Consider the following 25,868-nt stretch of genomic DNA (forward strand, 5'->3'; position numbering starts at 1 on the left):
AAACCTGGCAGGGGAGGAGGAACTGAGCCCATATTTCATCCTGGAGCTTAATTCAATCCAGGGGCAACATTTTCTGCTCCTCCTGCTGTAAATTCCTGTGACAAGGACCTCGAGTTCCTCCTTCCCAGGCCAGGAGCACTCATTATCCCAAGGAATCGGAGTGCCACGAGTGCCCGACCCCGGTGTCCCTGCAGCCACCAGCCCAGCAGTGGGAATTTAATAATCCAGGCTGGAGCCGGATTCAGAGAGAGGCCACAGAGGTGAAAGGGCCTCTGCTGGTTCACTTGGCCACCTGTTTGCTTGCCTTGAGCTCAGATTGGATTTGTATTCCTGAAAACTTCCCGGTTTCCGGGAGTCCCCTCGATGTGCAGAGCTGGTGTGGGGTGCCTGGTGCTCAGGGATCTTTTCCACCCTCAGCAATTCCAGGATTCTGTGATTCCTCCTTCTCCTTTCCTGCTTCTCCTCAGCAGAGCTGAAGCCCCAGGACAAGGGGATTTTCTGTGCTCCTTTGGCTCTTGTTCCTTGGTGCAAATCCTTGGGAAAACTGGAAAACTCAGGTGCCAGTGTGGGAGTGGAGTGGCCTCGAAGACAGCTCAGGGTAAAGCTGACTTTGAGACCCTTTAATGATGGGAGTGGGAGGTTTTTATGCTGCAAAACATCTTTGATACGAAGAGCTTTCAGTGACTTTCCTGTCTGAAAGCTTTCTAGTAAACAAAAAGGGATGAATTGCCTGAGTGAGTGGAAAATTGGGATTTTCAGAGCGCTGCTTTTCCCTGATCCTTGTTTTAATTGGAGTTTTCATTATCCCTGCTGAACAATAGTGCTTGATAACAGCCCAGGGAAGGGAGAGGAGGGAAGGTCATCAAGATAACTGTCCTGTTTTAATATTGCAGCATTCCTGCCCAGAGCTTCCTCCTGTGGCCTGGCCCTGCCGGGGCTGGAGCTGCAGCACATCCTGGGAGATGCTGTCGCTGGGTCCTGTAATTTTGGAAAAGCTGGGAGGGCAGGACAGGCTGGAGTGGCTGGGGAGGGGAGGATGGAGCCATGGCTGTTGGCAGTAAGGGTGTCTTGTCCCTGCCCCTCCTGCTCCAGAGGGATGGAGGGGAGAGTGCTGGGATGTGCTGAGTGAATCCCTGGAGATAAAACTGCTTTGCCATCCCAGAAATGCTGGCTGATATCACTTTGCATCCCTTTTCTACCAGTCAGGAGTTCATAAACTCTGCTCTGCCCTGTGCTCTCAGATGTCAGACAGACAGACATATACAGCTCTGGATACTGGATATTTCTGAGGTCTGGACAGTTTTGGAGGGTCTTTAATTGGAATTTTGAATTCCTTTTGAGCCCCAAACATGTTAAACTTTGTTTAATGCTGCAAGTGAAGATTTGTTTTAGCGTGAGCAGGGAGGCTGGAGCAGAGGAGCCACTGTGGTCTCTTCCAACCTGTTCCAATTCTCTTGGAATTTGGATGGAATTCATAATGCCCTAATGCTGGAATCTCCTCCTCTGAGCTCAGATTTTAGCACTGGGAGGTCGCTGATCCCTTTCCTGCTGCAAATGTAAGGAAGCCTCAGGATGCTCCCGGTGGAGCAGCAACGGTTCCCAAAACTCCCAGAAACTCGCGGTGTTTTTGTCCTGGAGAAAGCAGGACCATTATAATTAGGGCACTGTCAGAGGTAGGCAAATACCCCCTAATTGTATGCAGATGACAGAGCTGCTTCAACCTTTTGACTAGTGAAGCTTTCCTCAATTTGGGATATTGTGATCCTAATCAGGGACCTCTCCTGGACATCAAAGCAGGCCTTGATTGCACGGCTTCCTGCTCCAGCCCATCCCTGCCCAGGTGTCTTTCCTGCTCTGGCCGACTGATTCCTTTCTGCTCTTCATCACTGAGACAAAGAAATTTAATCCCGATATTGCTGCCAGCCCTGGAATGGACCCAGTGATTTGGAAATGTCCCCGTGTTGTTGCCCTGAAGTCCCGGTGCAGGGGATACCTGCTGGTCTCCCTGCCAACCTCTAACCTGAGGTGGGGCAGAGCTGTCAGCAGTGCAGCCATCTGTGCTTGGAGCTGGCAGCTTCCTTCCCCTGCTCCTCTTTTGTTTCTCTGATTACTTTGATTGCATCTCTGTGTCCAGCTCTGTGTCCCTGTCCCTGCTCTGTGTCCCCCTCCCAGCTCCGTGGCACTGCTTCCTTTTCCACAGGCAGCAGAGGTGGCTTTGCCCGAGGGAAGCAGGTGGGTTTGGATGTTAAAATTGTGAATCTTGCTGGGTTTTGTCTGTTATCCCTGGTTTTTCCTGTTGCTGCTTCCCAGGGATGCTGGGAGTGATGCCAGGAGCCCAGGGCTGCTCAGACCTGAGCAAAGGCTCAGGTGTGGCTGAGGCTTCTTCCTTGAAGGGGAATTTGGCATATTCCACAAGGATTTATGCCAGATTTTCAGTAACCACGCAGTGGAATGAGTCACATCCATTATGTTCCCTTGGGAACAATGACTGGACCGAGGCTGTGGATGTGCCGTGGGTCTTGTTCAGCCTCTGCAGTTTAACCACAGAGTGTGGCATCTTGAGACACAAAATAAAGTAAAATAAAATATTTGTGACCATATTTTTGCCCTTCTTCCCCCCAGGGGCTGATTAAAATCCGAGGAGATCGCTGCTGGAGAGAGTTAACTTGCATGGATTATCACTACGAGGTGAGTGATGTGCACACAAAAACTCATTTCTCTTGTCTGCTTTTCTTTTGTAAAATAGTTTTCCCTTACCTCTCCTCTCCTGCCAGGCGAGCTCTCCGTGTTCTCCCTCTTGTTCCCAGCCTCTGGCAGTCAGGCCATGTCCATGTGCCAGCTGGGTGATGCTGGTTTGCCCAACCACAATCCCAGAAGTCCCATTTCTCTCCTTCCCTCCCATCCCCATCATGGATCCAGGAGCAAACCTGAGCCTCAGTGAGAACTTCCACTGCAAAACTGCTGCAGGGCAGGGACAGAAAGGAGCTTTCTGTGGTGTTGTCCCAGCTTACACTCCCAAAATGTGACAGAAACAGAGCATCCCTGTGCTCTCCAGCACGCAGAGAGATCGCTGGCAGTTCAGAACTCCGTGGGTTTATCTTTTTGGCATCTGTTGCAGTGATTATGTTGCATTCTGATTACGAACTGGGGGTTGTGTGCTGGCTCTGGGGCTCCTCTCCTCTCTGGTTACAGAGGCAAACTCGGCTCCCCCTCTCTCCTCACCTCGGTTTTTGCGTTTGAGTTTTCTATCAATGGTACAAAGGAGAATGCTGCGTCCAGCGATGCTCTCGGGGTGAGGAGCTCTGGGTTGGTGAAGGGAATGGTCCTGAAGGAATATTTCCTTCCCTGGATTGACATCACAGCCACTGCCAGTGGCCCAGGCTGTTATAATGCCTCTGCTCTGGAATCCATGTCCATCAAGTATTTGGGAAGACAAATCTGATGGGGAGCGGCTGAGGGAGCTGGGAAAGGGGCTCAGCCTGGAGCACAGGAGGCTCCGGGGGGACCTTGTGGCTCTGCACAACTCCCTGACAGGAGGGGGCAGCCGGGGGTTCCGGGCTCTGCTCCCAGGGAACAGGGACAGGCTGTGCCAGGGGAGGTTCAGGTTGGACATCAGGGAAAATTCCTTCCCTAAAAGGGTGTTCAGGCTTTGGAAGGGCTGCCCAGGGCAGAGGTGCAGCCCTCATCCCTGGAGGTGATCAAAATCCATGTGGATGTGGCACTTGAGGACATGGTTAGTGGTGAATGTGGTTGGTGTTGCTGTTGATGATCTTAAAGGGCTTTTCCAACTTTAACAATTCCATTACTTTATGAAATAGAATTTTGCAGGTCCTAAAAGCTCTGTTTGCCTTTTCAGCTTTAAATCTCCTTTTCTGTGTCACTGTCATTTACTTTTACTGGGCTTCCCCCCTTTAGTGTGGGGCTGTGCCTGTCCAAAAGCTGCGGCTCCCTTGGCTCTCACACAACACCGAGGATCCAACTTCATCCCGAGTAAAACTTGGGATGAAAGGACCCTGCAGTGCTGTCATTCCTAATCCTGAACATGGAGGTGGCTGCAGTAAATTATCCCAGTAAATTATCCAGTTTTGCTATCCAGGCACCTGGCAGCACTTGGGGAAAATCCAGCTCTGAGCCAGCCCCCAGCCGGCTCCGCCGCTGACCCCAGCCCACAACAATCAGTCCCAATAATCCCAGCTCTCCCAAATCAATCCCAGCATCAGGTCTGGAGCCCAGAGGGCTAATGAAGACCATTCCTGTCATCTCCATAAGGATCCCTAGCCTGCACAGGCAGTTGGGACCGGGGCAGGGGGCAGATCTCGTTATCAATATCAATTATTTTAATCTGCACAAAAGAGGCTGTGAGAAAAGGAAAATGAAAGAGACCAAATTTTGTCCACCAGCAATAACAGCACAAAAATCCCAAAGGGCTGGGATTCACCTGCTGATTTCAGCCAGAGGGAGGGAGAAAAGGGGGAAGATGAAGGTACCTCTGTGAGGGAGGGAGGGAGCTGGGAATCTGCTCGTAATTAGGATGATAAAAGTGGGGACTGGAGCAGGTCAGGGATGGATTTGGGCCAGATGGAGTGTGCTGGGATGTATGTTGGCCACCCCAGCTCTCCTGCTCCAGCACAAGCTTCATCCAAGATCTACATGGGCTCCTGTGCCAAGAGAATTAATGGAAACACATGGCCTCCATCCCTGCCTGGACTATTTATTTGTAGTAGAACCTGCAGCTCTGCTCGTGGAAGAGAACATTTCCACTTTTGTCGGGAGTGGTGGATGGAATAGTGCGGTGGTGTTATGGTTAAATGGGTCCTTTTCCCTCCCTCTTTCCTTTCTGGGGTGTAGGGCCTTAATCCCAGCCTTTCTGGGGCTCTGCTCCTCACTGAGGGCTCTCTGGGTGATTGGAGAGGGGAGTGGCATGGTTGGCATGGGAGAGGGATTTTCCCACCAGCCTGACCCTCCTGCATCCCTGAGGAGCAGATGGGATGGAAATGTGGGAGAGAATTCAGGCTCTGCTGGAGGTGGAGAAGACTTTGCTGCAGCACCAGGCACAGCTTTGGCACAGGAAGCTGCCTGGGGTGAGGGTTGCTGGATTAATCGTGGCTGTGGGTGCCAGGAGTTCCAGACTCCAATCCCAGCTTGGCAAAGCACCACAAACAAGGATTTTAACCTCCTTCTCCATGGATTTCTGTGCTATCCAGGCCAGGGGCTCCAAGGTGGGCACGTGGTTTGCACCTGGAGTGTCTCTGGGTTGGGGTCCTGGAGCTTCGTGTGCTCCACGTCACCACGTCCACATGGACACACCTGGGTGGCACCTGGCAGGAGAAGCCCTGGAATCTGCCATGCATGGGTTTATTTATCCCTTTTTGGGGGTTGCTGTTGTTTCACTGTGGTTAGAGGGCTCTTTGCTGTGCAAGAAATCCCAGGAAAAGGGAGTTTTCCTCAGTGGAAGCTGTTCCTGATGCAGCTGATGCAGAGGGAAGCTGCTCTGGGTCTCGTGTCTGTTTGGCGTCAGGATTATTGGGATTTACCTGCTGTGGACACCAGGCTTGACCAATCCATGTGCAGGGATTGCAGGCTGGAGCTGGAATTCTGCTTCCACTGGAGCCTCTGGCATGCATCCCATGGTGTTCAGGGCATCCTGCCTGCCAGGGAAGGCAGAGGCAGCCTTGGATCTCTGCCTGTGCAAAGGGGAACGTGGCTGAGCATGTCACCCTGTCCCTGGCAGCTCCAGAGGGATCATTCCCAGAGCCCAACAGCTCCATCCCACAGCCAGTGTGGGAAGGTCTGTCTTGGAAGGTTTAGAGCCACTCCAGACCATTTCTGGAGCTTGCAGGACATCACCCAGGTGGGCTGGAGCAGCTTTCCAACCCCTCTTAGCAGGTACCGGCTCTGAGCCAGGATTGGGATCCGGATGGGGGAGCACCTCCTGTTCCAAGCTTTATCTGGCCCCAGCTTGGCTGAGCCTGGGAGTGCAGCCTGGCTGGCACAGGCACAACATCCTAACGTGCTCCAAACAGAGCAAATCCCCTCGGGCAAGAGCCGGGCTGGAAAATCTCACCAGCCCTGCAGCTCCCAACCCTGCGGAGCTCCCTCTGCCCAGATGTCCTGGCATAGGGCAGCTGTGGTGGCGCAGGCAGGACATGGACATTTCAGATCCCAGCCACTCCGGAAGGAGCCTTTGGATGCTGGTGGAGGTTTTTGGCAGAGTAGTCCAGCTGATAATCAAAGGAGTTTGGGAATGGGAAAGTCCTCCATGGTCTTATCTCTCCCATCCTGCCGTGTTCCACCAGGGAAGTGCTCCGGATGGGATCCAATCCAGTGATGCATTTTCCTAATGGCTGCCAAAGTGCTGCTGCTTTTTAATTCCAGACAGATATCTTGGAAAATTCAGCCACCAACTGGTGGGAACAGCTGTGGGAGCAGCTGCTGGGGCAGGAGCCCTGCTGGGCACCAAATCCATACTGGAGCTGCTGGACACGGCCACGGGTCCCTCCTGAGGGACTTCACTGACCTGTCCGAGGAAAGGAGGGACACTGAGGGGCTGGAGCAGGTCCAGGGAAGGGAACGGGGCTGGGGAAGGGTCTGGAGCACCAGGAGCGGCTGAGGGAGCTGGGAAAGGGGCTCAGCCTGGAGCAAAGGAGGCTCAGGGGGGACCTTCTGGCTCTGCACAAGTCCCTGACAGGAGGGGGCAGCCGGGGGGTTCGGGCTCTGCTCCCAGGGAACAGGGACAGGAGCAGAGGGAACGGCCTCAGGCTGTGCCAGGGGAGGTTCAGGTTGGATATTGGGGAAATCCCTTCCCTAAAAGGGTGTTCAGGCATTGGAAGGGGCTGCCCCGTGGTGGAGTCCCCATCCCTGGAAGTGTTGAAAAAACGTGTGGATGTGACACTTGAGGACATGGGGCAGTGGTGGCCGTGGTAGTGGTGCTGGGAGTGGTTGGACTTGATGCCCTTAAAGGTCTTTTCCAACCTTAATTGATTTTCTGAAGCAAAGGGATAAAGGGAAATCAAAACTAAATCACACTCCTGGAGCAACAAATCTCTGCCAGCATTGGAAGTGAGATCCGGGATTTGCTGCCCTGCTCCGGAGTTACCTGGAGGAGCTCGGGATGGGTTGGTCACCACAAAGCAGCAAAGTTTGCAGGATTTTACTGAGCCAACCTCTGCTTCATCTGAGCCCCATTTTAGCTCCCAAAGTGTCGCTGCTGCTGAGAAGAGCTTTGCTCTGTCCCCAGCCCCTGCACAGCCACAATGCCACTCCTGACGGGGACAAATTGTCCCTAATTATTGTGGAACTGCTTTTCCCAAGCAGAGGCTGTCAGTCAGTGCTCCAGCCCCGGCCACAGCAGCTCCCCAGTTCCTGGAGAACCTCTGGAAGGAAGCACAATAGATTTTGTGCCTAATTAGGTCTTGCTGACTGATAGCTGTGCTGATAAGGGCGATAAGGAAGCTCAAACTGCTCCTTAACTGCCTCTTCATTCCTTTTCTCCCTTCTCTCCGCTGGATTAGACCTCGTTAAGCTTTTCATCCAGCTTTTTTCAGGCCATTATGAAACAAAAAGTAAATAATATTTAGCAATCTGTTCGGATGAATCAGAAAATGAGCTGCTTTTATGAGCCCGGATGGCTCAGGGTGGGCTTTGTTCCAACAGTTTGCATCGCTGGAAGGGAAAATGTTCCTAGCAGGGAAGCAGGTGCTCAGATTTCGTGCTGAAAATTCTAAAGTTGCAAATTCAGACGAGGGAAGTGGTGCTGAATTAAAGAGAAAACAGTAATTATTAAAGGAAGTTACCATGCAAATAATTTGGGGGATCTTTTCGTTGGTAACATTAATAATTATGCTATAAAATATTTACGGAGCGTCCTAAGTTTACAATCCTTGGACCTGTGCCAGGACCTCACCACCCTCACAGGGAAGGATTCCTTCCTGAATTTAATTAAATGCAGAATAATTTGTGTCTCTGCTCCTTCCTTCGTGCAGGATGGGAACTTGGAGGGTTTTGCTGATGGATGTTGCTGGTTCCAGCTCAGGGCTGTGTCTGAGTCGGGCACATGCGAGGCTTGAAGGAGGGACAAGATGCAGCCTTGAGATGGGGAAATTTTCCAGATTTCCCCAAAACTCATTTGAAAAGTTTATGAACCAGCAGCCCTGGGTGAGCTGGACACATGGCAGTGAGCTCAGGGCCACTTCCAAGAAGTGACCGTGGGATTGGCAACTTGAAACAGAAAAATTCACCCTCTGGAAGTTGTGTTTCCATGAAAATGGGACTGAAATGAGCTGTGCTCCATCTCTGCCCTCATGGGACAGCTCTCTGGAGAGGCCCAAGCTGCTGTTGATGAGTTCTGGGTAAGGAGAGCAAAGAGGGAACAAAATTCTGCCCATGGAGGGCTGTAAATGCAGTTTATTTTCATCTCCTGGTGCAAAAGCAAACGGCTCTTTGAGGCAAGGTGACTGATACCAAAGGAGGAACACACTTGGGCTCAGCTGCTTTAGTTTTTTCCTTCCCATTTGGTCCTAAGTTTTGAGAATTGACCTTTTCAGAGGTGGAATTGCAAAACCACTTGTCTTTATTCCCACGTCTCAAAGGGCTGCTTGAGGGTTGGAAACTGAGGATTAGGGGCTCTCTGCTGGGTTTTGGGGAGTTGCATGAGGCTGGAGGAAGGGCCGAGGGCTGAGCTGGCCTGGGATCAATGAAATAACGAGATCCATCATAGGGCAAGTGCTTGGAGCAATAACATTGGCAGATAAATGTCAGCAGGACATCAAAAGCTCATTATGCAGTATCTGGACTTTGTATGGGGCTCTGCAAGAAGGGCTTGGTCTCAGACAGCTTTCCAGATGAATCCCAGGTCTCTGACATGGATTCAAGGGATCTTTGAATGCAATTTGCTGGAATGGTTTGTTATTCCCAAGGCTGGGTTGGCTCTGCAGGTCTGAATGTGCCCATCACTTAAAAAAAGAGGGAGTAAACGCTTTAAAGCTGGGATTTGGGCTTGGCTTGGAGGGTCTGCATTGCTGGGTTTGCACAGGTCAGGTTTGCTGGCAGAGATTCAGGGATATCACTTCCAGCTGAGCACTTCTGGGAAGGAGTGCTGGTTTCCCAGGATTTGGAAGTGCTGCAGACGAGCAGCGCTTTGGAAAATGAGGGCTGAGCTCTCGGAGCAGTGAATTCCCAGAAGTGTAACTGTCCTGGTGGAGTTACAGTTTTAGGAGACAGCATGATAAATATTGACAGTGATGCCCAGTTAGGCCAGGTTTAAAAAGTAGAAAGGAATTCCGGGGCTTGTGCCCTCAAAGGATGTGCCGGAAGAACGAGGGTGATTAATAACGCCGGGCCTGAGGCAGAACAAAAGCAGATTTATGCAGGGATGTGGTGGGGGATATTTTATTCCAAGCAGAGCAGGCAGGGAAGCAGCTTTCCAGAGGCAAGCACTGGTGGGAGCAGGGCTTTGCTGTCAGTCAGGGCTGGAGCAGGAGTCTGGCTCGTGTTCCCAGAGCACCTAACGTGGCAGACATGTGGGAAGTGGAGGCCCAACACCTCAAAATCAGCATCAGTTTTGTGTCCAGGGGGACCAGGATCCTGGCAGGGAATTCAGGAGAAGGGGGCAGGAGTGTCTGGTCAGAGAATTATCAAAATAAAAGGTGGAGCTGCAAATCAGCATGAGAAAACAGCCCCAGCATCTTTGGATTCAGGAAGCCACGGCCTGCTGGAGGAAAGTGGATGGAGGCAGGTGCTGAGGGAGAAACTTCCCGAAGGAGAATCATGCAGGAACTTTTACAAGGGCTTGGAGTGCCAGGACAAAGGGGAATGGCTTCCCACTGCCAGAGGGCAGGGATAGACGGGATATTGGGGAGGAATTCCTCCCTGCGAGGGTAGGGAGGCCCTGGCACAGGGTGCCCAGAGAAGCTGTGGCTGCCCCTGGATCCCTGGAAGTGTCCAAGGCCAGGCTGGACAGGGCTTGGAGCACCCTGGGATGGTGGAAGGTGTCCCTGCCCATGGCAGGGGTGGCACTGGATGAGCTTTAAGGTCCCTTCCAACCCAATCCATTCCAGAATTCCATGTAAATTCTATCTAAGTTCCAATGACAATCCCTCCCAGACACGGCTTCCACAGGCAGTGGAGCATCGGGTTTGGAGGAGGATTTTATTTGTCTCTTTGCTGCAGTTCCAACCTGCTTTTCTCTCTGTGATTCTTCACCATAAATGCCATCTCTATTTACCCAAAAACACCTTCTGGGATTCCCCCTTGGCCGAGCAGGTGGGTGGCACCTGCCACTTGTTGTGCCCCACTGGTTCCCTCAGCTTTCCATGATTCCATCAATACCAAACCAAACCAGGACAAACCAGCGAAGGTTTTGTGGAGATTCCCCCCCGGGGAACTTTGTGTGGTGAGGGTTTGGGGTGTGGGAGGGGGATCAGCAGCAGAGCTGTCAGTCACACTCCGGGCCTGCATTGGGAATATGCCAATCCCCTTTCCAGCAGTAACACAATTCCTCTTCCTGGATTCTTTGCTGTTTTTCTTACGGATTTGTTTTAAGCCTGGTGAAAGCTTCCTGTACACCTATTGGATTTCATCTCTTCGTTACACTCTCCCACTGTTCCCAGCTCATTTACAGACCACCCAGGACCCTCCTCACTTCCCTTAAATATTCCCTTTTCCTCCCCCCTCCAGCCTTTTGGTCTTTTTCAATCCTAATCAGATGAATCCTTACAACAGCCACTCCACCAGCTCTCTGTGCTCTGCCCCGGCACGTGGCTCTGGTCCTCCCTGGGCTCCTCCAGGGGCAGGAATGTTGGATCCCATCACATCCCTCTGCCTCGCAGGGCTGTGGGGAATAATGCACCGCTCCTGGAACATGCAGGGCCCAGGAGGTTTGGCAGCTTGCAAGATAACAGAGGCAAGGCTCTGGTAGTTATTTAAATTATGGATTTATGAGCCAGTTAATGGGGTGTTTTAAGAAATGTGCAAAGAGAAGGAAGATGACAAATTTTGATGCTTTCTGGAAGACAGAAATGAGAGGGGGAAATGGCAGAAGATGATTTTCCAGTCTTTAGAAGTAACATGGAATGGTTTGGGTTGGAAGGGACCTTAAAGCCCATCCAGTTCCAACCCCAACACCTTCCACTATCCCAGGTTGCTCCAAGCCCCATCCAACCTGGGCTTGGGCACTTCCAGGGATCCAGGGACAGCCACAGCTTCTCTGGGAATCTCTTCCAGGGCCTCCCCACCCTCACAGGGAGGAGTTTTTTACCAGGTCTGTTTTTCTTGCTTTAAGAAAGAGGAAGGCCCAGGGGCCTCCCGGGATGTTCCTACAAAGGTGTCTCGGTCCACAACCTCCAGTTTGGGGCCTCGAGGCCTCCAGACCTTGCCCAGAGCCCTCATCCCGATGTATCCACACCCGGAAGCTCCCAGTGGTCAGAACTAATCCCCATGGCCATAAATAGATTCATTTCTTCTCATCCTTCCTGGCACTTAGGGACATTAAATAGTCTCTTTCCTGGTGTCCTCCTTAGCAGGTGCAGTTTAGGGAGAGTCATTTTTCCCATCCATTCCCACCTTTCTCAGCATTTGTAGGGAATTTACCCTCATTCCGGGTCCCTCGCCTCAGTTCTGCTGGAGAAGCTGCATGCCCAGTGGTGGATGGGGGTTCACAGCTCTCCTCCTCCGGTCTCTTACTGGGATTTTCTTCTGGGAATAAATGTAATAACCCATCCCAGTTCTCTGGTTAACATTCCTGGCACAGTGTGCCCGGAGAAGCTGTGGCTGCCCCTGGATGCCTGGAAGTGTCCCAGGCCAGGTTGGATGGGGCTGGGAGCAGACTGGGACAGTGGAAGGTGTCTCTGCCCATGGCAGGGGTGGAAGTGGATGGGCTTTAAGCTCCCTTCCAACCCAAACCATTCCAGGATTCCACGATAATATTTTTTGTCATGCACCAAAGGTTTTAAGCTCAGCTTGAATTTTTATTCCCCCAGAATAAAACAGGGTCTGGCCAGGAGAAGAGCCCACGACGGGCAGAACCTCATAGAAATAGTGGAGCCTTCCCTTTATTTGCATAGCTCCAATTTCCAGTTAATTTATGCCATTTCCATGGAATTCCCTGTGGTTTTAAGCTTCCCATGTTGGACATACATTGATTTGAAGTGCAGCCCTCAGGTTGTGTCACCTCAGTGATCAGGGGCCGATGGCCTGAGCCAATTCCCAGGCACATTTCCCTCCTTCCCAGAGTTCGGGAAGAATTCCACATGTTTTTCCAAGTTTTTTGTGTCTTCTGAGTACTCCAGTGCTCACAGCAAGCCCTTGTAGCTCTGGAAAAAGAAGAATCCAGGGTTAGGGGGGTGCATGAATGAGTTAATTTGAAGTCTCTGCCGTGGTGTTTTGCTCCAAAGTCGTGTGCGCCAAACTGACCTTTAATCTTGGAATATAAATCACTTTCCAGTCCTATTATTTCTAAAATCCTACAGGCTTGCAAATGCACAAAAGAAGCCTTTGTCTCTTATTAATTTAATTTATAGGTTAAAGTTTCAAATCAGTGGCAAGCACAAGCTGATTTACTGTGCACTGCAGGAATTGCTGTTCTGGGAAGCGCAGCATTTGCTCCACTGCCTCGAAACGGGGATGTGTAATTAGGAGCTTCTGTAATTAAATGTAATGTAAGATAATTTGCTTATCATTTTTGGAATGCATTCTCCAGAAAAACTGGGAGGGGAACTCAGTATGGATTAGCTCTTTCAACCTGAAAAACTCCCCAGATCAGTAAAATCATGTGTGGAACTGTCCCATCATCTCCTGTGTGATGTCATTTGTGTTGCAACAAAACCCAGCCACTTTTGGGATAAAATTCCCATAAAAGCAGGAGGAAGCCTTTTCCCACCAGTTTAAAACAGGAGACTCTTTCCTATTTTTTTTTTTCATTTGAAATGTTTAATTTTTATTTACTTTGAAGCTACAAAATTCCCATGCGGAGTCAGATATGAGACATTGGTTTCTCTTCCCAGCCTTAGGAGCGTTCCCATTTTCAGACCCATTTCTTCCACTTCCTGGGATTTCTAATTAAGGAATTTTGTAACCAAGTTTTCTAGTCTGCCTCCAAATAGCTTAACACAAAGAAATAAAACTTCTTCCTAACCCTGCTGTCATTCCCCATTCCAGGGGAAAAGCTTTGACTCCTCCAGGCTCTCTCTCCAGAGGCTTTTCCCTCTTGACCAATTTACACGGAAAACAGGGATTGTGACTCGCTGCCCTTGCCAAGATCGTGGAAATATCTGTATTAAAACCGGCATTTCTCTTCCTCCTATCCACAAATTCACTGATCTGAGTTTTCCAAGGATCACATTCTTCCTGTTCCCTCTCAGTCTCGGTGGCTGAAAGGGCTTTTCTTGCCTCAGCATTAATCAGGACATGTGACAGGACTGAGCTGGACCGTGTTCAATTAGCCCGGGACAAGATTGAATTTCCCACTGTCATGTTGGATCTGTTTGACTGTAACACAGGCTGGGCAGTGTCTGCAATCAACCCATGGATTTAGGGATTCTGGGATGAGGTGAGGGAGTGCCCACCCTTCCCCGGAGCTGGGCCTGGGCTGTGCTGGGGTTTCCCATCAGCTGCTGAGGGCATAAAATCAAAGCTTGGTGGGACAAGCAAGGAGAAGGATTTCTTATCCTGGAGCCAATGAGTTCCATGAACTCCCCTTCCCTAAGAAAGGAGAGCTCCTGGAGTCCTGCTGCTGGTTCCGCTCTTCTCCCAGTGTATTCCACACCGCCGGTGAGTTGGGACCAAAATCCCTTTTCCACCCCTCTTTTTCCCTCAGGAATATTTCTACTTTTATAACTTGAGGGTGTCAGGCCATCCCTGCTCATGCAGAGGAGCATGTGAGGAGTCCTCAACCAGCAACTGCTGGAGCCCCTTCAGGTCCTGGAAGGCCACAATGAGGTCACCCCAAAGCTTCTCTTCCCCAGGCTGAACAATCCCAGCTCTCCCAGCAGAGCTGCTCCATCCTTCCGATCATTCTGGGGCCTCCTCTGGACTCTCTCCAGCAGCTCCATGTCCTTCCTGTGCAGGTGGGGTCTCACCTGAGTGGGGCAGAGGGGCAGAATTCCTTCCCTCATCCCTGTCACCTGCTGGAGGAGCAGGAGTGTCCCCTTGGAGGTGGCTCTGCTCCACGTGGGATCTGTCAGGGTTGGTAAATCCTTAAGACAGGAGCTGCAATGAACAGTTTGCAAGCGGCCCACAATGGAAATCTGCTGGAATGTGTTATCCTTGGCCCCGAGGAGAAGAGGGGAATATTTTAATTTGAGGAGTTAACTGCAATTTTAGCAGCCTGTGAGAGCTTGGCAGGTGATGTGAGACCCTGTCCTGCTCTGATCTCAGCTGAAGGACTGGGAACACCGGCGTAGATGTGGGAATCAACCAGCAGCAGGAACGGGCTGGGAATGTTTCTGGGCTCTTTCTGTCCCTCATTAATGATTTTTAGTGCAGCTGCCACACTTTTAAGTTGCTGAAAATTATCATAAAGGGTTTTTCCAGCAGCTCCAGCAGGAGTTCCCCATGGGCAGGGAGCAGGGTGGATCCTGAGGCCTCCAGGCAGCTCCAAGTGCCTCCTCCTTCCCTCTCCCTCAGCAGCTGTGTTGGTAAACAGAGCTGATGGACATTTCCCTCCCTTTGAACATTGAACCTGAACTATCCCAGTGCACAGGGATTGACAGGAGGGAGCGGGAGCCAAGGAGAGCTCCGGGAACTCTTTGCTGTGCCGGGAGAAGTGGAAGGATAATTTGGGCACATTTATCAAAGGGGGGATCCCAAAGCCGGTCAAACCTGACTTTCCTAATTAAACTTTGGATTTATGATGCAGAAAGGAACTGGATTTGGAACCTGCTGAGATTAAAGTTCATGTGCTGGTGCACCCCATGGGCAGGGACACCTTCCACTATCCCAGGGTGCTCCAAGCCCCGTCCAGCCTGGCCTTGGACACTTCCAGGGATCCAGGGGCAGCCAGAGCTTCTCTGGGAATCTCTGCAAAGGCCTCACCACCCCGGATTCCTTCCCAACATCCCATCTATCCCTGCCCTCTGGCAGTTTAAACCCATTTATCCGTGGCTTTGCCCTGTTCAGTGTCTGTATTTGTATCCTGTAGGAATTTTTGAGTCTCACTCTCCTTCCAAGCTGGAATAACTGACGAGTGACCCAGCACGAGGAGTGGGACCCTCCGTGGTCCCAGGGGAGCAGGGTTTTCCTTCATTCCTGGCTCAGCACCATCTCCTGTTTTATCTGCCAGGGATGAATCCAGGTTTCCTGTCCTGTGTTCATGCCAGGCTGCAGCCTCTCCCTCCCAGAGCACTTTTTTGGGCAGGAATACAGGATTTTAGCAGCATTGCCTTGACATCACACATGGAATGGGTTTAAATGCCAGTTTGGATGTTCCTAACGTCTCCTGGATGTCTGATGTTTCCTCCCCTCCAGGATTTTATCTGTCACCCTTACAGGAGCTGTTGGGGCTGGGGGTTTCTGGGAGAGCCCTCTGGAATTCCTGGCTGTTCCTCCGGCACTTTGGTTCAATTTACACCATGGACTGAAGGAAGAGTTCCCTTTAGGATAGGATAGGTTAGGTTACCCACTCTCCTCCATGGAAGAACAAAGAGCTGCCATTACAGATAAACGTTGGGAGGTGATGCTGCAGATGGGGATTTTGGGATGTATTTTGGGATGTATTTCACATTTTAGGGGCATGAAAAGCAGTGAGAACCTTGCAGTGGAACAGGACACAAACAGTCCTTAAACGGTGGAAATACAGGAATAAATGGGATGATAAAGCCCAGGGATCTGGCTGCAGTGCTGTTTGTAGCTTCAGGAAGGCTGGATCCTGCTGGCTGAGGGGGCAGTGGGGTCAGGGGGTCACTGCTGCCCTCGGGCTGTGTCAGGGCCCATGAGCAGCTCTGCCCAGCTCCAGAGGGTGCCTGGATTCCTGCACCTCCATGGAATCTCTCACTGCTGAGCTTGATTCACATCTTTGTACCAATCTGGGATTTTTTGGTGCTGCTGGTTAAAGGTGATAGCCAAAACGGGGTGAAATTCCTTTGGGTTTTTAATTAAAATTTAATCATTTAGCCAGATCCTCATGGGGAACATTAAGTTTGCCTTTCCCTGCGTTGTCCCAGGTGCTCCTTGGCACATTCAGGAGCCTTTTATTGCATTTTTGGCCCCATCCCCTCCAATGATGGAGCCAATCCCTGTGGTTTTTGTGGCAGGAGAGCCCTTTGTAGGGTGTGCTGTGACATTCCCGGAGTAAACCCCTATAAATCCATACACTGATGTATTTCCCTGGAGATTTTTAGTCCACCTCCTCCTTTAGGGCCTTCTGGAGATTGCAGGCAGGAATTTTTATCCTGGAATAGTGGATGAAATGATGAAGTTTGTTTCTCCTGCTGTTACAGAAGAGCTACCTTTGATCCCAAAGAACAGAGAATTGATTTCTTTAGATCTCCTCCTTCTCCTCTTACTCTGATCCTTCCTTCACCCATGGATCTCGTTGCCACTTTCCAAGTCCTGGTTCCCTGAAGATGATTCCCACTTTCCCAGCTGGCAGATCTGAGCCCAACGTGCCCGAGGTGATGCCTGACCTTGGGCTTCTGTCCTGCAGTTTGTCCCATGGCTTGGGAATGGGGAGTAAGGACCATCAAATCCCAGGAGTGGGGTTTGGCTGTGGAACCAGGAGCTTCCACAATGCTTGATGCGGTCATGAGTTCGTGCTGGGAAGGTGCCAGCCCGTGGGAATATGGGATTTTTAGCCAAATATTTGACTTTCAGCAAAAATTTGCTCTCCTGAAAGCATCTTGGGAAGAATTCCTTGCCAGGAATTTTGATGCTGAGTGTGCCATGGGTGTGTCAGGGTTACAGGTGTCAGTGGGCAGTAATTAACTCACCATTTAATATTCCACATTTTTAATGGTTTCATGGCTTTGGAGAGCCCAAAACCATTAAAAACTAAAAACCATCCAGAGCTCCTGGATTCCTGATTTCTGTTGTTGTAACCCATTAGGAAAACTTGCTCTGGGATTTGCTTTACCTGTTGAAATAATTTATTATAAAAGATATTAAGAGCTTTGTCTTGTTTCGTTTCCAGATTTCATGGGATAAATCACATCCATGTTCCAGGACCATGGATGTGTGTCTGTGACAGCAGCTGGTTTTGATAAACTCCAAAATGTCCCTCTCGAGTAAATGAAACACAAATTTCACCCAGCAATTACACATCGGCCTTTCCATTCCCTTCCCTCCAAGCTCGAATTTGATTTTATTGCCTGAGATGTAGCAGAAATTTAATACTTTATCTCCTTCTGAGCCATCCCTCTTGGGCTCAGCATTCCTTTGGCTGGATTTGGGGTTCCAAGCACAGCTGATGTTTTGCCAAATTGAAGTAGTTCCATGCCCAAGTTTTGGGGATGGCTTAAACTTTTGAAGTTTGCCCAGAAATGTGCTTTATGCTGAGTTGTGTGGCAGGAGAGGTCTCTCCTTTTTCATTTTTCATTTAAATCAGCCTTTGGAGAGCCCAAAACCATCAGGAGTTACTCCTCTCCCCAAATTCTGGGTCAGGCCTGCAGCAGGATCTGCTCATTCCATAGGGATCCAAGGCTTATCTCTACGGAAAGAAAGGAATTCCAAGGCAGCTTGTGGTTCTCAGCTCCGCAGTGGAGATGGGATATTCCCACCTTCCCAGTGACAGGAATTCCATCTGTAATAAACACTTCCATATGGGAGAGTTGCAATAGTCCAGGATAGGATTTTTATGGATGTTGGTGCGCAAAGGCTTGGGACTGTGGGGTTGAAACCAGATCGGTGCTGCTGGAGAAGGAAAACCTGGCACACAGGTGGGAGGGGAATGGGGTTAGAAGGGGTGTGGGATGGCTGAAACCCAGGGAATGCTGGGGTGCCACGGAGCTGATGTCACAGGAAGCGTGGTGGGGCGAGGATGTTGATGTGGGATGAGGATGAGGAGCTGGAGGAACCAGGAATTTCAGCTCCTGCTGGCACCGCTTTCATGGCTTTGGCACCGTGTGTCCATGAGGGAGAGGAAGCTGGGAATGCGTTGATGCTGTTGGAGCCTGCAGCAGCAGCCCCATGAGCTCCCTCCTGGATGGGATCATGGCTTGATCCGACTGCTTTTGTAGGGCCCCTGGCTTAGGCTGTCTCTAGGAGAGCCATCCAGAGCTTCCCACAGTGCTGGAGCATCCCAAACCCTCCCTCTGGAGCAAGGGAAGGCCTCTGCTGGCTTGTTTTGTCGAGCTAAACCAATGATTTGAGGAAAAACAGGCGCTTCTGAGTTTCCTTGGAGGCTTCACGTTGGGCTTCTCCTTGGAAAGAGCTCCTGGGTTGCAGAAGTTCAGTTGTGAGAGACAGGCCCTGCTCTGAGGCCTGCCAAACCATGAATATATTTCATGTTCTCCAACATGGTTGATCCTGGTCTTTTAGGCACCATTTCATGGAATTCTCCCCTGGATGTTAAAGCTGTGGAGACAAATTCTTGGCTTTAGGGTTTGCTTCCAGCCTGGGTGCGCAGGGAATGTGCTTTGTTCCTTTAAATAAAACGGGGCCATTTCTGCAGCAGGCCCTGGGCCCTCCCGTGGGAGGCTTGGGGTGGGTGGAAGAATGTCCCCATTATTCCCAGGGACACGTGGCTGCTCCGTGTCCTTTGCAGGGACAGGAGGAGGAGGGCAGCAGGTTGGGTTCTCCGCAGGGGCTTCACCCCAAAGTTATCAAGGTGTCGTCCCATTTTGGTGAGTTTGGCTCTGGTGCAAAGGTCCCCAGCCTCCCATGGGTGCGCTGGCAGCAGCTCTGAGCACGGTGTGCTCGGTTGAATTATTTTCATGTGGCTGTTGGTGTGGAAATCTGTGTTGGGGTGTAGAAACAACAGCTTTTCCCTTTCCAGTTAAAAAAAGAAACCAACCCACAGCGTTGTTTATTCCTGTGGGTTTTGTCCAGGAACTTCGGGCTTCTCCTGCCTGAACACAGCGATGGAGGCAGCAAATCTTTTGTAATAAAATAGGATATTTTCTGCTTTGATATCTGAAGCAATTCAATTTCTAGTGCTTTTCCATTTTCCACTTGCATTTCCATTGCCTAGAGGATTCGGATGGATATTCCAGTGAAAGGTGTCCCTGCCTGTGGAAAGGGGTTGGAATGGGATGAGCTTTAAGGTCCCTTCCAACCCAAACCATTCCATGGTTCTGTGATGTCCTTGTGGATCATCGGATTAGGGATGAGTGCTGGGACTCCCCAAGGCAGGACAAGGCTTTCCACGTGGGATGAGCTGGCAGGAAAGCCATTGTGAAGCCATTGTGAAGCCATTGTAAAGCCATTAAAGGTGTCACGCTTCTTATCTGCTTTTTGTTTATTAAAAAAAAAAAAGGAGGTTACAAATAAAGCTGTGTCACGAGATCCCCCTGGTAATTGAGGGGCCGAAATTAATTAGCCATGGTGAATGTTCTGCATGGCTCTCTCTCCCCTCGGAAGAAGGAGCCCTTTGTGCATCCCAGCCAAAGGCAGGATCTGCACATGGAATACCTGAGGGCATCACGGGGCCTTCTCCTCCCTCTGCTCTTTTCACACTTCTCTTCCCCATTCCCTGCCTGTCCTTTCAGATTCTTTGGATGGGAGGATTTCCTGACAGCTCTTTTCAGTGTGGCTTCCTCTCCAGCTCCCTCCCACACCCCTTAGGAGTGGTGGAGTCACCCCTTTTGTTTGAATTTTAACATCGGGGATGAAGCCGTGGATGCCCGGACTTTGGCAGGCTCAGGTGGAGCTGATTGCTCTCAGCACAGGGTGGGATTGTTGGGATTGTCCTCTGCAGTTGGACTTGATGATCCTCCTGGCTCCCTTCCAGCTCAGGAGATTTTAGGATTCTTTCTGATGCTGTTTGTGCTCTTCTCCTGTGCTGCTTAGTTTGGGGGTTATTGGTTATTTTTTAGATTTGCTTTTTGTAGTCAATTCCTTCTTCTGTGAGGATTTGCACTCTTCTGCTCTTCATCTGCTGACTGAGCCCTGGTTTTTGGGAGTGCTGCCAGAGCAAGCCTGGATATCTCTAGAGTTGGGATTTTCTGCCTTTTTATTGTTCAGTCTCTTCCATATCTTTCCATCTTTCAGACAGTGGCTGGTAAACAAAGTTGTGTTGGATACAATAATATCATTTATATTGCAATTCATTCTTCAGTTGAAATTTAGAGTAAGCAATCAGCAGATTCCAGGCCTTTTTAGCTTTCCACCTCTAATTTGTGCTTCCAGGCCTGGCTTCTGGCCTCGCAGTGCACACACGGGGTTTTCCCTAAAAACTCCCCCTTTTCCATGGGGATCCGCAGCTGGGGAGCGGAGCTGCAGGCGGATGAGGAATGTGTCCATCAGCCCCGGGATAAATCGGGATGGGAAGTGTGTCGGGGGCAGTAATCCCCAGCTGCTGCCCCAAGCTGTCCCTGAGCACTCAGGAATTAAAGTGGGATCACGGACTCGTTCCGGGATGTCTCCGTTCCCTGCGAGGGGACGCTTGAGCCAGGCTCCATGGGGCGCATTCCCGAGGGCTGGGCATCCTTTGGGAGCAGCACCCTCTTTCCTAAGGATCTGTGCCACAGCCCCGTGCTCGGGAGGAGCTCTGGTGGAAACCTTAAAGCGGGATAAATCCAACGGGAAGCCGTTCCCCCCAAACCTGGAGCAGTCTGGGAGCTGCCTCAAATCTGCAGTTGAAACTTCCCGTTCCTCACCCTCCTTCCCTTTTAATGCTTTTGGGGCCGTTGAAGCCAAAGCTGCTCAGCGTGAGCAGAATCTGATTGCAGCACTCAGCACAGCCCGGGCTAATTAAACTCCACGTCCTGACACTTGGGCCAGAGCAACTGCACTAAGCCAGGCTTAAATCCCGCAGCCAGGCCTGGCATTGGAGACATATTTCACAGGGCAGTAATGAGCCGAAATTCCAGGTATTCCTCTTCCCTGCACAACACGCTGTTTACTCAAGGAAATGAAAGCCAGCACCGTGCATGCTCAGGGGCTTTTATTTGGTTTTTTTGTGTTTGAAAAAACAAAAAAAAAATCCTCGCGACCCTCCCAGGCTGTTAAAGTTTGTGCATGATTGATTTTAGGATTAAAAGAGCAAACTTTTTTTAATTTTTTTTAATTTTTTTTTTTTTTTTTTTTTTTTTTTTTTTTTTTGCCACGTTTCAAATCATCCAGGGAGACTTTTCCACCCCGGGAGCGGGGTGTGCGTTATCCCAGATTTAATTGTGGAGCCTGGATGTGTGCAAAGTGTTCCTGAAGGTAATTGGCTGAGGGTCACTGGCTGCCCTGAGATATATGGGCACAGTAATCAGAGAATAATTTCGACCCAGGTTGGAGTTGCCAGTAAAAGTTGTAAAAGTTAATTTTATAGGAGCTGGGACAAAATATCAGCGAGAGCAGGTTCAGGGTTCTGGTGTGTTTGCTTTGTCTGGTGACGTTTTTATGATGTTTTATTATTATTATTTGTGTTTTAAATGCAATTTGGGGCAGAGGGGAGGGAGGACTGACCTGATTAGCAGCGTGTGCAGATGGATCAGCAACAGGAGGAGGAATTCAGCACTGACAGGAGCTGCCCTGGGCACCACCAGCATTAAGTTGCAGGGTGATTTATTTATTTTCACCATCCCTTGATTTCCAGCAAGGAGCAAAGCCCATCCAGAGGGTGTTAAATAAGTGGCTTTTCATATTCCTGTGTGGATGAAATCTTCCAAACCTCTGTCCTGGCTGAGCCCTGTGGGGACAGAGGCAGGGATGGAATCATTTAGCTTGGAAAAGACCTCCAGGATCATCGAGTCCAGCCTTGGGACAGGGCTCACGGAGTGGGAACACTCCTACTTGGGATCTCTGCAGGGCAGCACATGCCAGGAGCAGTCAGTTGGTTTGGAACTTCATCACATCTATCACAGAAGGTCATTTCTGTGAGTCCTTCCTTCATCTGGCCCTAAAAATATCCCGTTGTGCACGTTCCATTTGTATTAATGGGTAGAAACCGAGTGTCGCTGGGTACAGGTTGCTTTCATTTCTGTTCTTATTTCAGGTGAAATCAGAGAATCCTGCAATGGTTTGGGCTGGGAGAGACTTTTAAAGGCCAGATTTTTTCTTTTGTTTGACTTGAGTGGGACACAAAAGTATTTCTTGTAAGTGTCCTCAGTGGGAGGACACTTCCCTCGCTGTTGAAAATTCCCTTGTCAGGGATGATGTGGTTCCTGGGGGAGAACGGGAAATATTGATTATTCCCAGCACCAGTCTTTGCAGAGTTTCTTTTAAAAAATAGTGGGCTTAATTATTCCAAGGAAGACAAATATTTGCATGATGAAAAACATCTGCATCCAGCTGAGATTGCTCTTATCAAGAGAAACCTTAATTGCTTGTGACTGACGCAGCGAATGTTTATTCAAATCTGCCTTTATGTTGATGATCTTGCTAATTAAGCCCTTTATTTTATTTAGACAATTATGTCTAAACAACTGGGGAGTTACAGTAGCTCTAATTGAGCTTTTATTTCCTTACCTGCTCGAAGATTACACAGGGCTTTAAGGAGAGAGGGAGAGGAGGGGCTGGGTTCGTGTCCTGGGGGATTTCAAACCCGTAAACTGGTCAGCCTTCAGTTCCTGTTTCTGTCTGTGAAGGTTACAGGGAGAGGAGAGGGGTTTGCTTTATTCCTGATTTTTTTTTTTTAGTGGATTCTGCTTCTCCCAGCCCGGCATTTCCATTCTGGGAGTGGGGGCTGCTCCTCCCAGGGAGCCCCTCTGCTCTGGGAGAGCTGGAATTGTTCACCCTCAGGAATTGAAGGTTCCAGGGAGAGCTCAGAGCCCCTTCCAGTGCCTAAAGGAGCTCCAGGAGAGCTGGAGAGGGATTTGGGACAAGGGATGGAGGGACAGAACACAGGGAATGGCTTCCTACTGCCAGAGGGCAGGGACAGATGGGATGTTGGGAAGGAATTCCTGGCTGAGAGGGTGGGGATGCCCAGAGGAGCAGGAGTTTCAGACCACTGCAGCAGTTTAGTAATGGGGCTCAGGAGTTGTTCTAGTTACATTTCCTAAACGTATTCCAGGTGCAAAATCCCTAATTTGCCTTTCCTCCTTTCTCCCTCTCTTTCCATCCTCTCCTCAGGCTCTGTGGTGTTTCTCTCTTGGCTGCCACCAAAATCCACAGCAACCCCCACTGTGCCCAGCCTGGGGACAGGGACAGACCCTCAGTGGCCCCACAGCTTTTGGGGTTTCAGATCTGTGCCAGGGGGATGTTATTCCTTGAGATTCCAGTTGGTGCTGCTTTTGGGAGGCAGGCAGGGAAGCGTGTGCCTGCCTGGCTCCGGATACCCACATCCCAGCACCTCGGTTATCCCATGCTTTGGAAGAGAAATTCATTATTCCAATCACGAATTTGTTTCTCATCAAACACAGAGCTGAGGGACAAGAGAATGGGATTCTGAGTACTGGAGGTGCCCAGGGAGGTCTGGAGTCCCCATCCCTGGAAGTATCCAAGGAAAGATTGGATGTGGCACTTGGTGCTCTGGGCTGGGGACAAGGGGGATCAGGCACAGGTTGGATCTTGGAGGGCTTTTCCAGCCTCAGTGATTCTGGGATTTTGTGATCTTGCTCTAAAAATGGGAGTTTGCATCATCAGTGAAGTGCTCTGCCTGCTGCTCCCCCAAGCCCTCAGCTCTTCCCCTGAGCTGCAGCACACACAGATGAATGTAAGAACCATTTTGTCACCAGCACGGGGCGGGGATGTTTTGACCCTTGCAGAGCTGTTGGGAAGGAAAAGCAGCTCCCTTTCCTTTCCCACCTTGTTTGTCCCTGCAGGACCGGTTATTAAATTAAAAATACTCCTGTCCTTTGGGCTTCAGGCTGCTTTAGGCACCAAGGTTTATATTTTAGAGCTTCTGTGGTCTGTGCCTGTAGAAATTGAGGTGCTCTGCCCCTGTCCCTTGGTGCCTTCCCTGTTCCTCTGCGGTCACCCCAGGGTTTGGTGAGGAGCCCATGGGAACTGCACATCCCTGGCACTGTCCTGGCCATCCCAGGGGACTGCAGGCAGCTGATCCCCTTGTCCTCAACTTCCTGGCCTGGAATCCAAGCAAATGAAGTTCATTCCAGACTTGTGCTGACCAGGAGCACGGATTAATCCAAATTTAGTTGGTTTCGTTGGAACAGGAAGGTGCCATCTGGGATGGGCCACACGGAGCAAAGGGGATGAAGGAAGTAACTCCTTCTCCTGTTGTTTTTCCCTGTCTGTGCCATCCTGTCCTGGAATGGGATTTGGAGAGCCCAAAGCAATTGTCAGTGGTCCCATCCCACATCCCCCCTGCTCACTGGGGCTCCGAGGCCCCGGGCTCTGGCAGGTGTCTGTCCCAGGGGTCCTGTCCGGATCAAAGGGTGTTTACTGCCCTGGGGACAAGGAGAGGCTGTGTTGTGGCAGGTGTGACCGAAGCTGGCACAGGATGCTGTCCCTGTGGCTGGATTTCCGGAGCTCCTGGATTTCCTGGAGCTGTCCCATGCCGAGGGTAAATCCCAGGGTGATCCATCCCCCTCCCCCTGAACTGAGCCAGCCTTGGTTCTGCTCTCCCCAAAACGCAGCAACAAAGAGGAGTTTCCTTGTTTGTGTTTGCTGGGAATGTCAGCGGGATGATGGATTTGCCTGGAAAGGTAAATAATCCGCCAGGGCGAGGCGTGGCCCCGGCAACCCTGGGAATGTGCAGTGGGTATCTCAAAGGTCTTTCAGTTGTTACCTTGGATTTGACAGATTTTGGGGACTGCTCAATATTTGCCCTCTGCTTTGGGCCCACGCTGTTTATTTCTGTTGGAAGTTCCTGAAACATCCCAAATTCACTCTCTTGAAGCGGTGGCTCAGTTTGTAGAGGCTTTAAGGCAGTGGATGCTTCTGGCTTGGCTTTGCAAATAAATAAACAATCCACTTCCAAATAAATAAATAAATAAATAATCCCCTTGCAGGGTTTGCAGTTTAGTTCTATTTATTTTCCTTGAATCCTCACATACACAGAGTGTAGCTGGGGCTGCAGGGCAGGCCTGGGTGATCCACTGGGTTAATTCCATCCTGCTTTGTTTGAAAGGGATGCACCACGAGGGCCTGGAGGTGGAGAGGTGGTGTTTAAAATGTGCTGCCAGAGCACTGCAGCGGCTGCTGAAGAAGTGTAGACAGATTTTGGGTAAGGCAAGGCCGTAGGATTAAGGGAGATCCCATTCCCTTTTCCCCAGGTGATGCTCTCCACTCGGATTCTCCACACACAGCTTCTACTCCTGGAATTAAAGCTCGTGTACAGTGAGAGTAGTGCCAAGCTGAGGAGGAGCAGGGCAAACCTCCCTGCTGCGAAATCCCCACAGCTGCCGCCACATCCAGCCCATGAAAGGATTCTTTTTGGCAACTTTGTTGTCAGCCAAAGCCGTGGTATTTTGCGGCAAAGTGTGATAAATGTGCTCAGTTTTTGTTGCTGGATTCTTGTGTCCTGAGACAGAGGGAGAAGGGGGAGCCCTGCGATCTGTGGATGGGATGCTCTGGGAGCAGGAGAGGCTGCAGGATGGGATTTGTAAGACCAAGAACCCCTTGGGGCAGAGCTGGTGTTGGGGCAGTGGGAAGGACGTGAGGGAACGTGCAGAAAGTCATCCTGATGTAGGGAAAAATGTGATTTGTAGCCTGTAGTAAGTCAGTGGTGATTTATGATTGATGTTTTCTCCCAGAAATCATGGAATGGTTTGAGTTGGAAGGGACCAGGAAGATTATTTAATTCCCACCCCATGACACCTTCCACTATCCCAGGGTGCTCCAAGCCCTCTCCAGCCTGGCCTTGGACACTTGCAGGGATCCAGGGGCAGCCA

General features: G+C 50.4%; 1 protein-coding gene across 2 annotated transcripts in view; it reads left to right on the top strand.

Annotated features, from left to right (window-relative positions):
• LMF1 (lipase maturation factor 1) overlaps window positions 1-25,868 on the top strand; it is a 151,076-nt gene that overhangs the window by 62,160 nt on the left and 63,048 nt on the right. For both annotated transcript variants that reach the window (XM_039560132.1, XM_039560131.1), the window contains one exon: window positions 2,623-2,688. In XM_039560132.1, the coding sequence (XP_039416066.1) occupies window positions 2,623-2,688 (66 nt within the window). The remainder of the gene's footprint in view (window positions 1-2,622; window positions 2,689-25,868) is intronic.

The sequence above is a fragment of the Corvus cornix genome, chromosome 14 (assembly GCF_000738735.6).
Source record: "Corvus cornix cornix isolate S_Up_H32 chromosome 14, ASM73873v5, whole genome shotgun sequence".
NCBI lineage: Eukaryota > Metazoa > Chordata > Aves > Passeriformes > Corvidae > Corvus > Corvus cornix.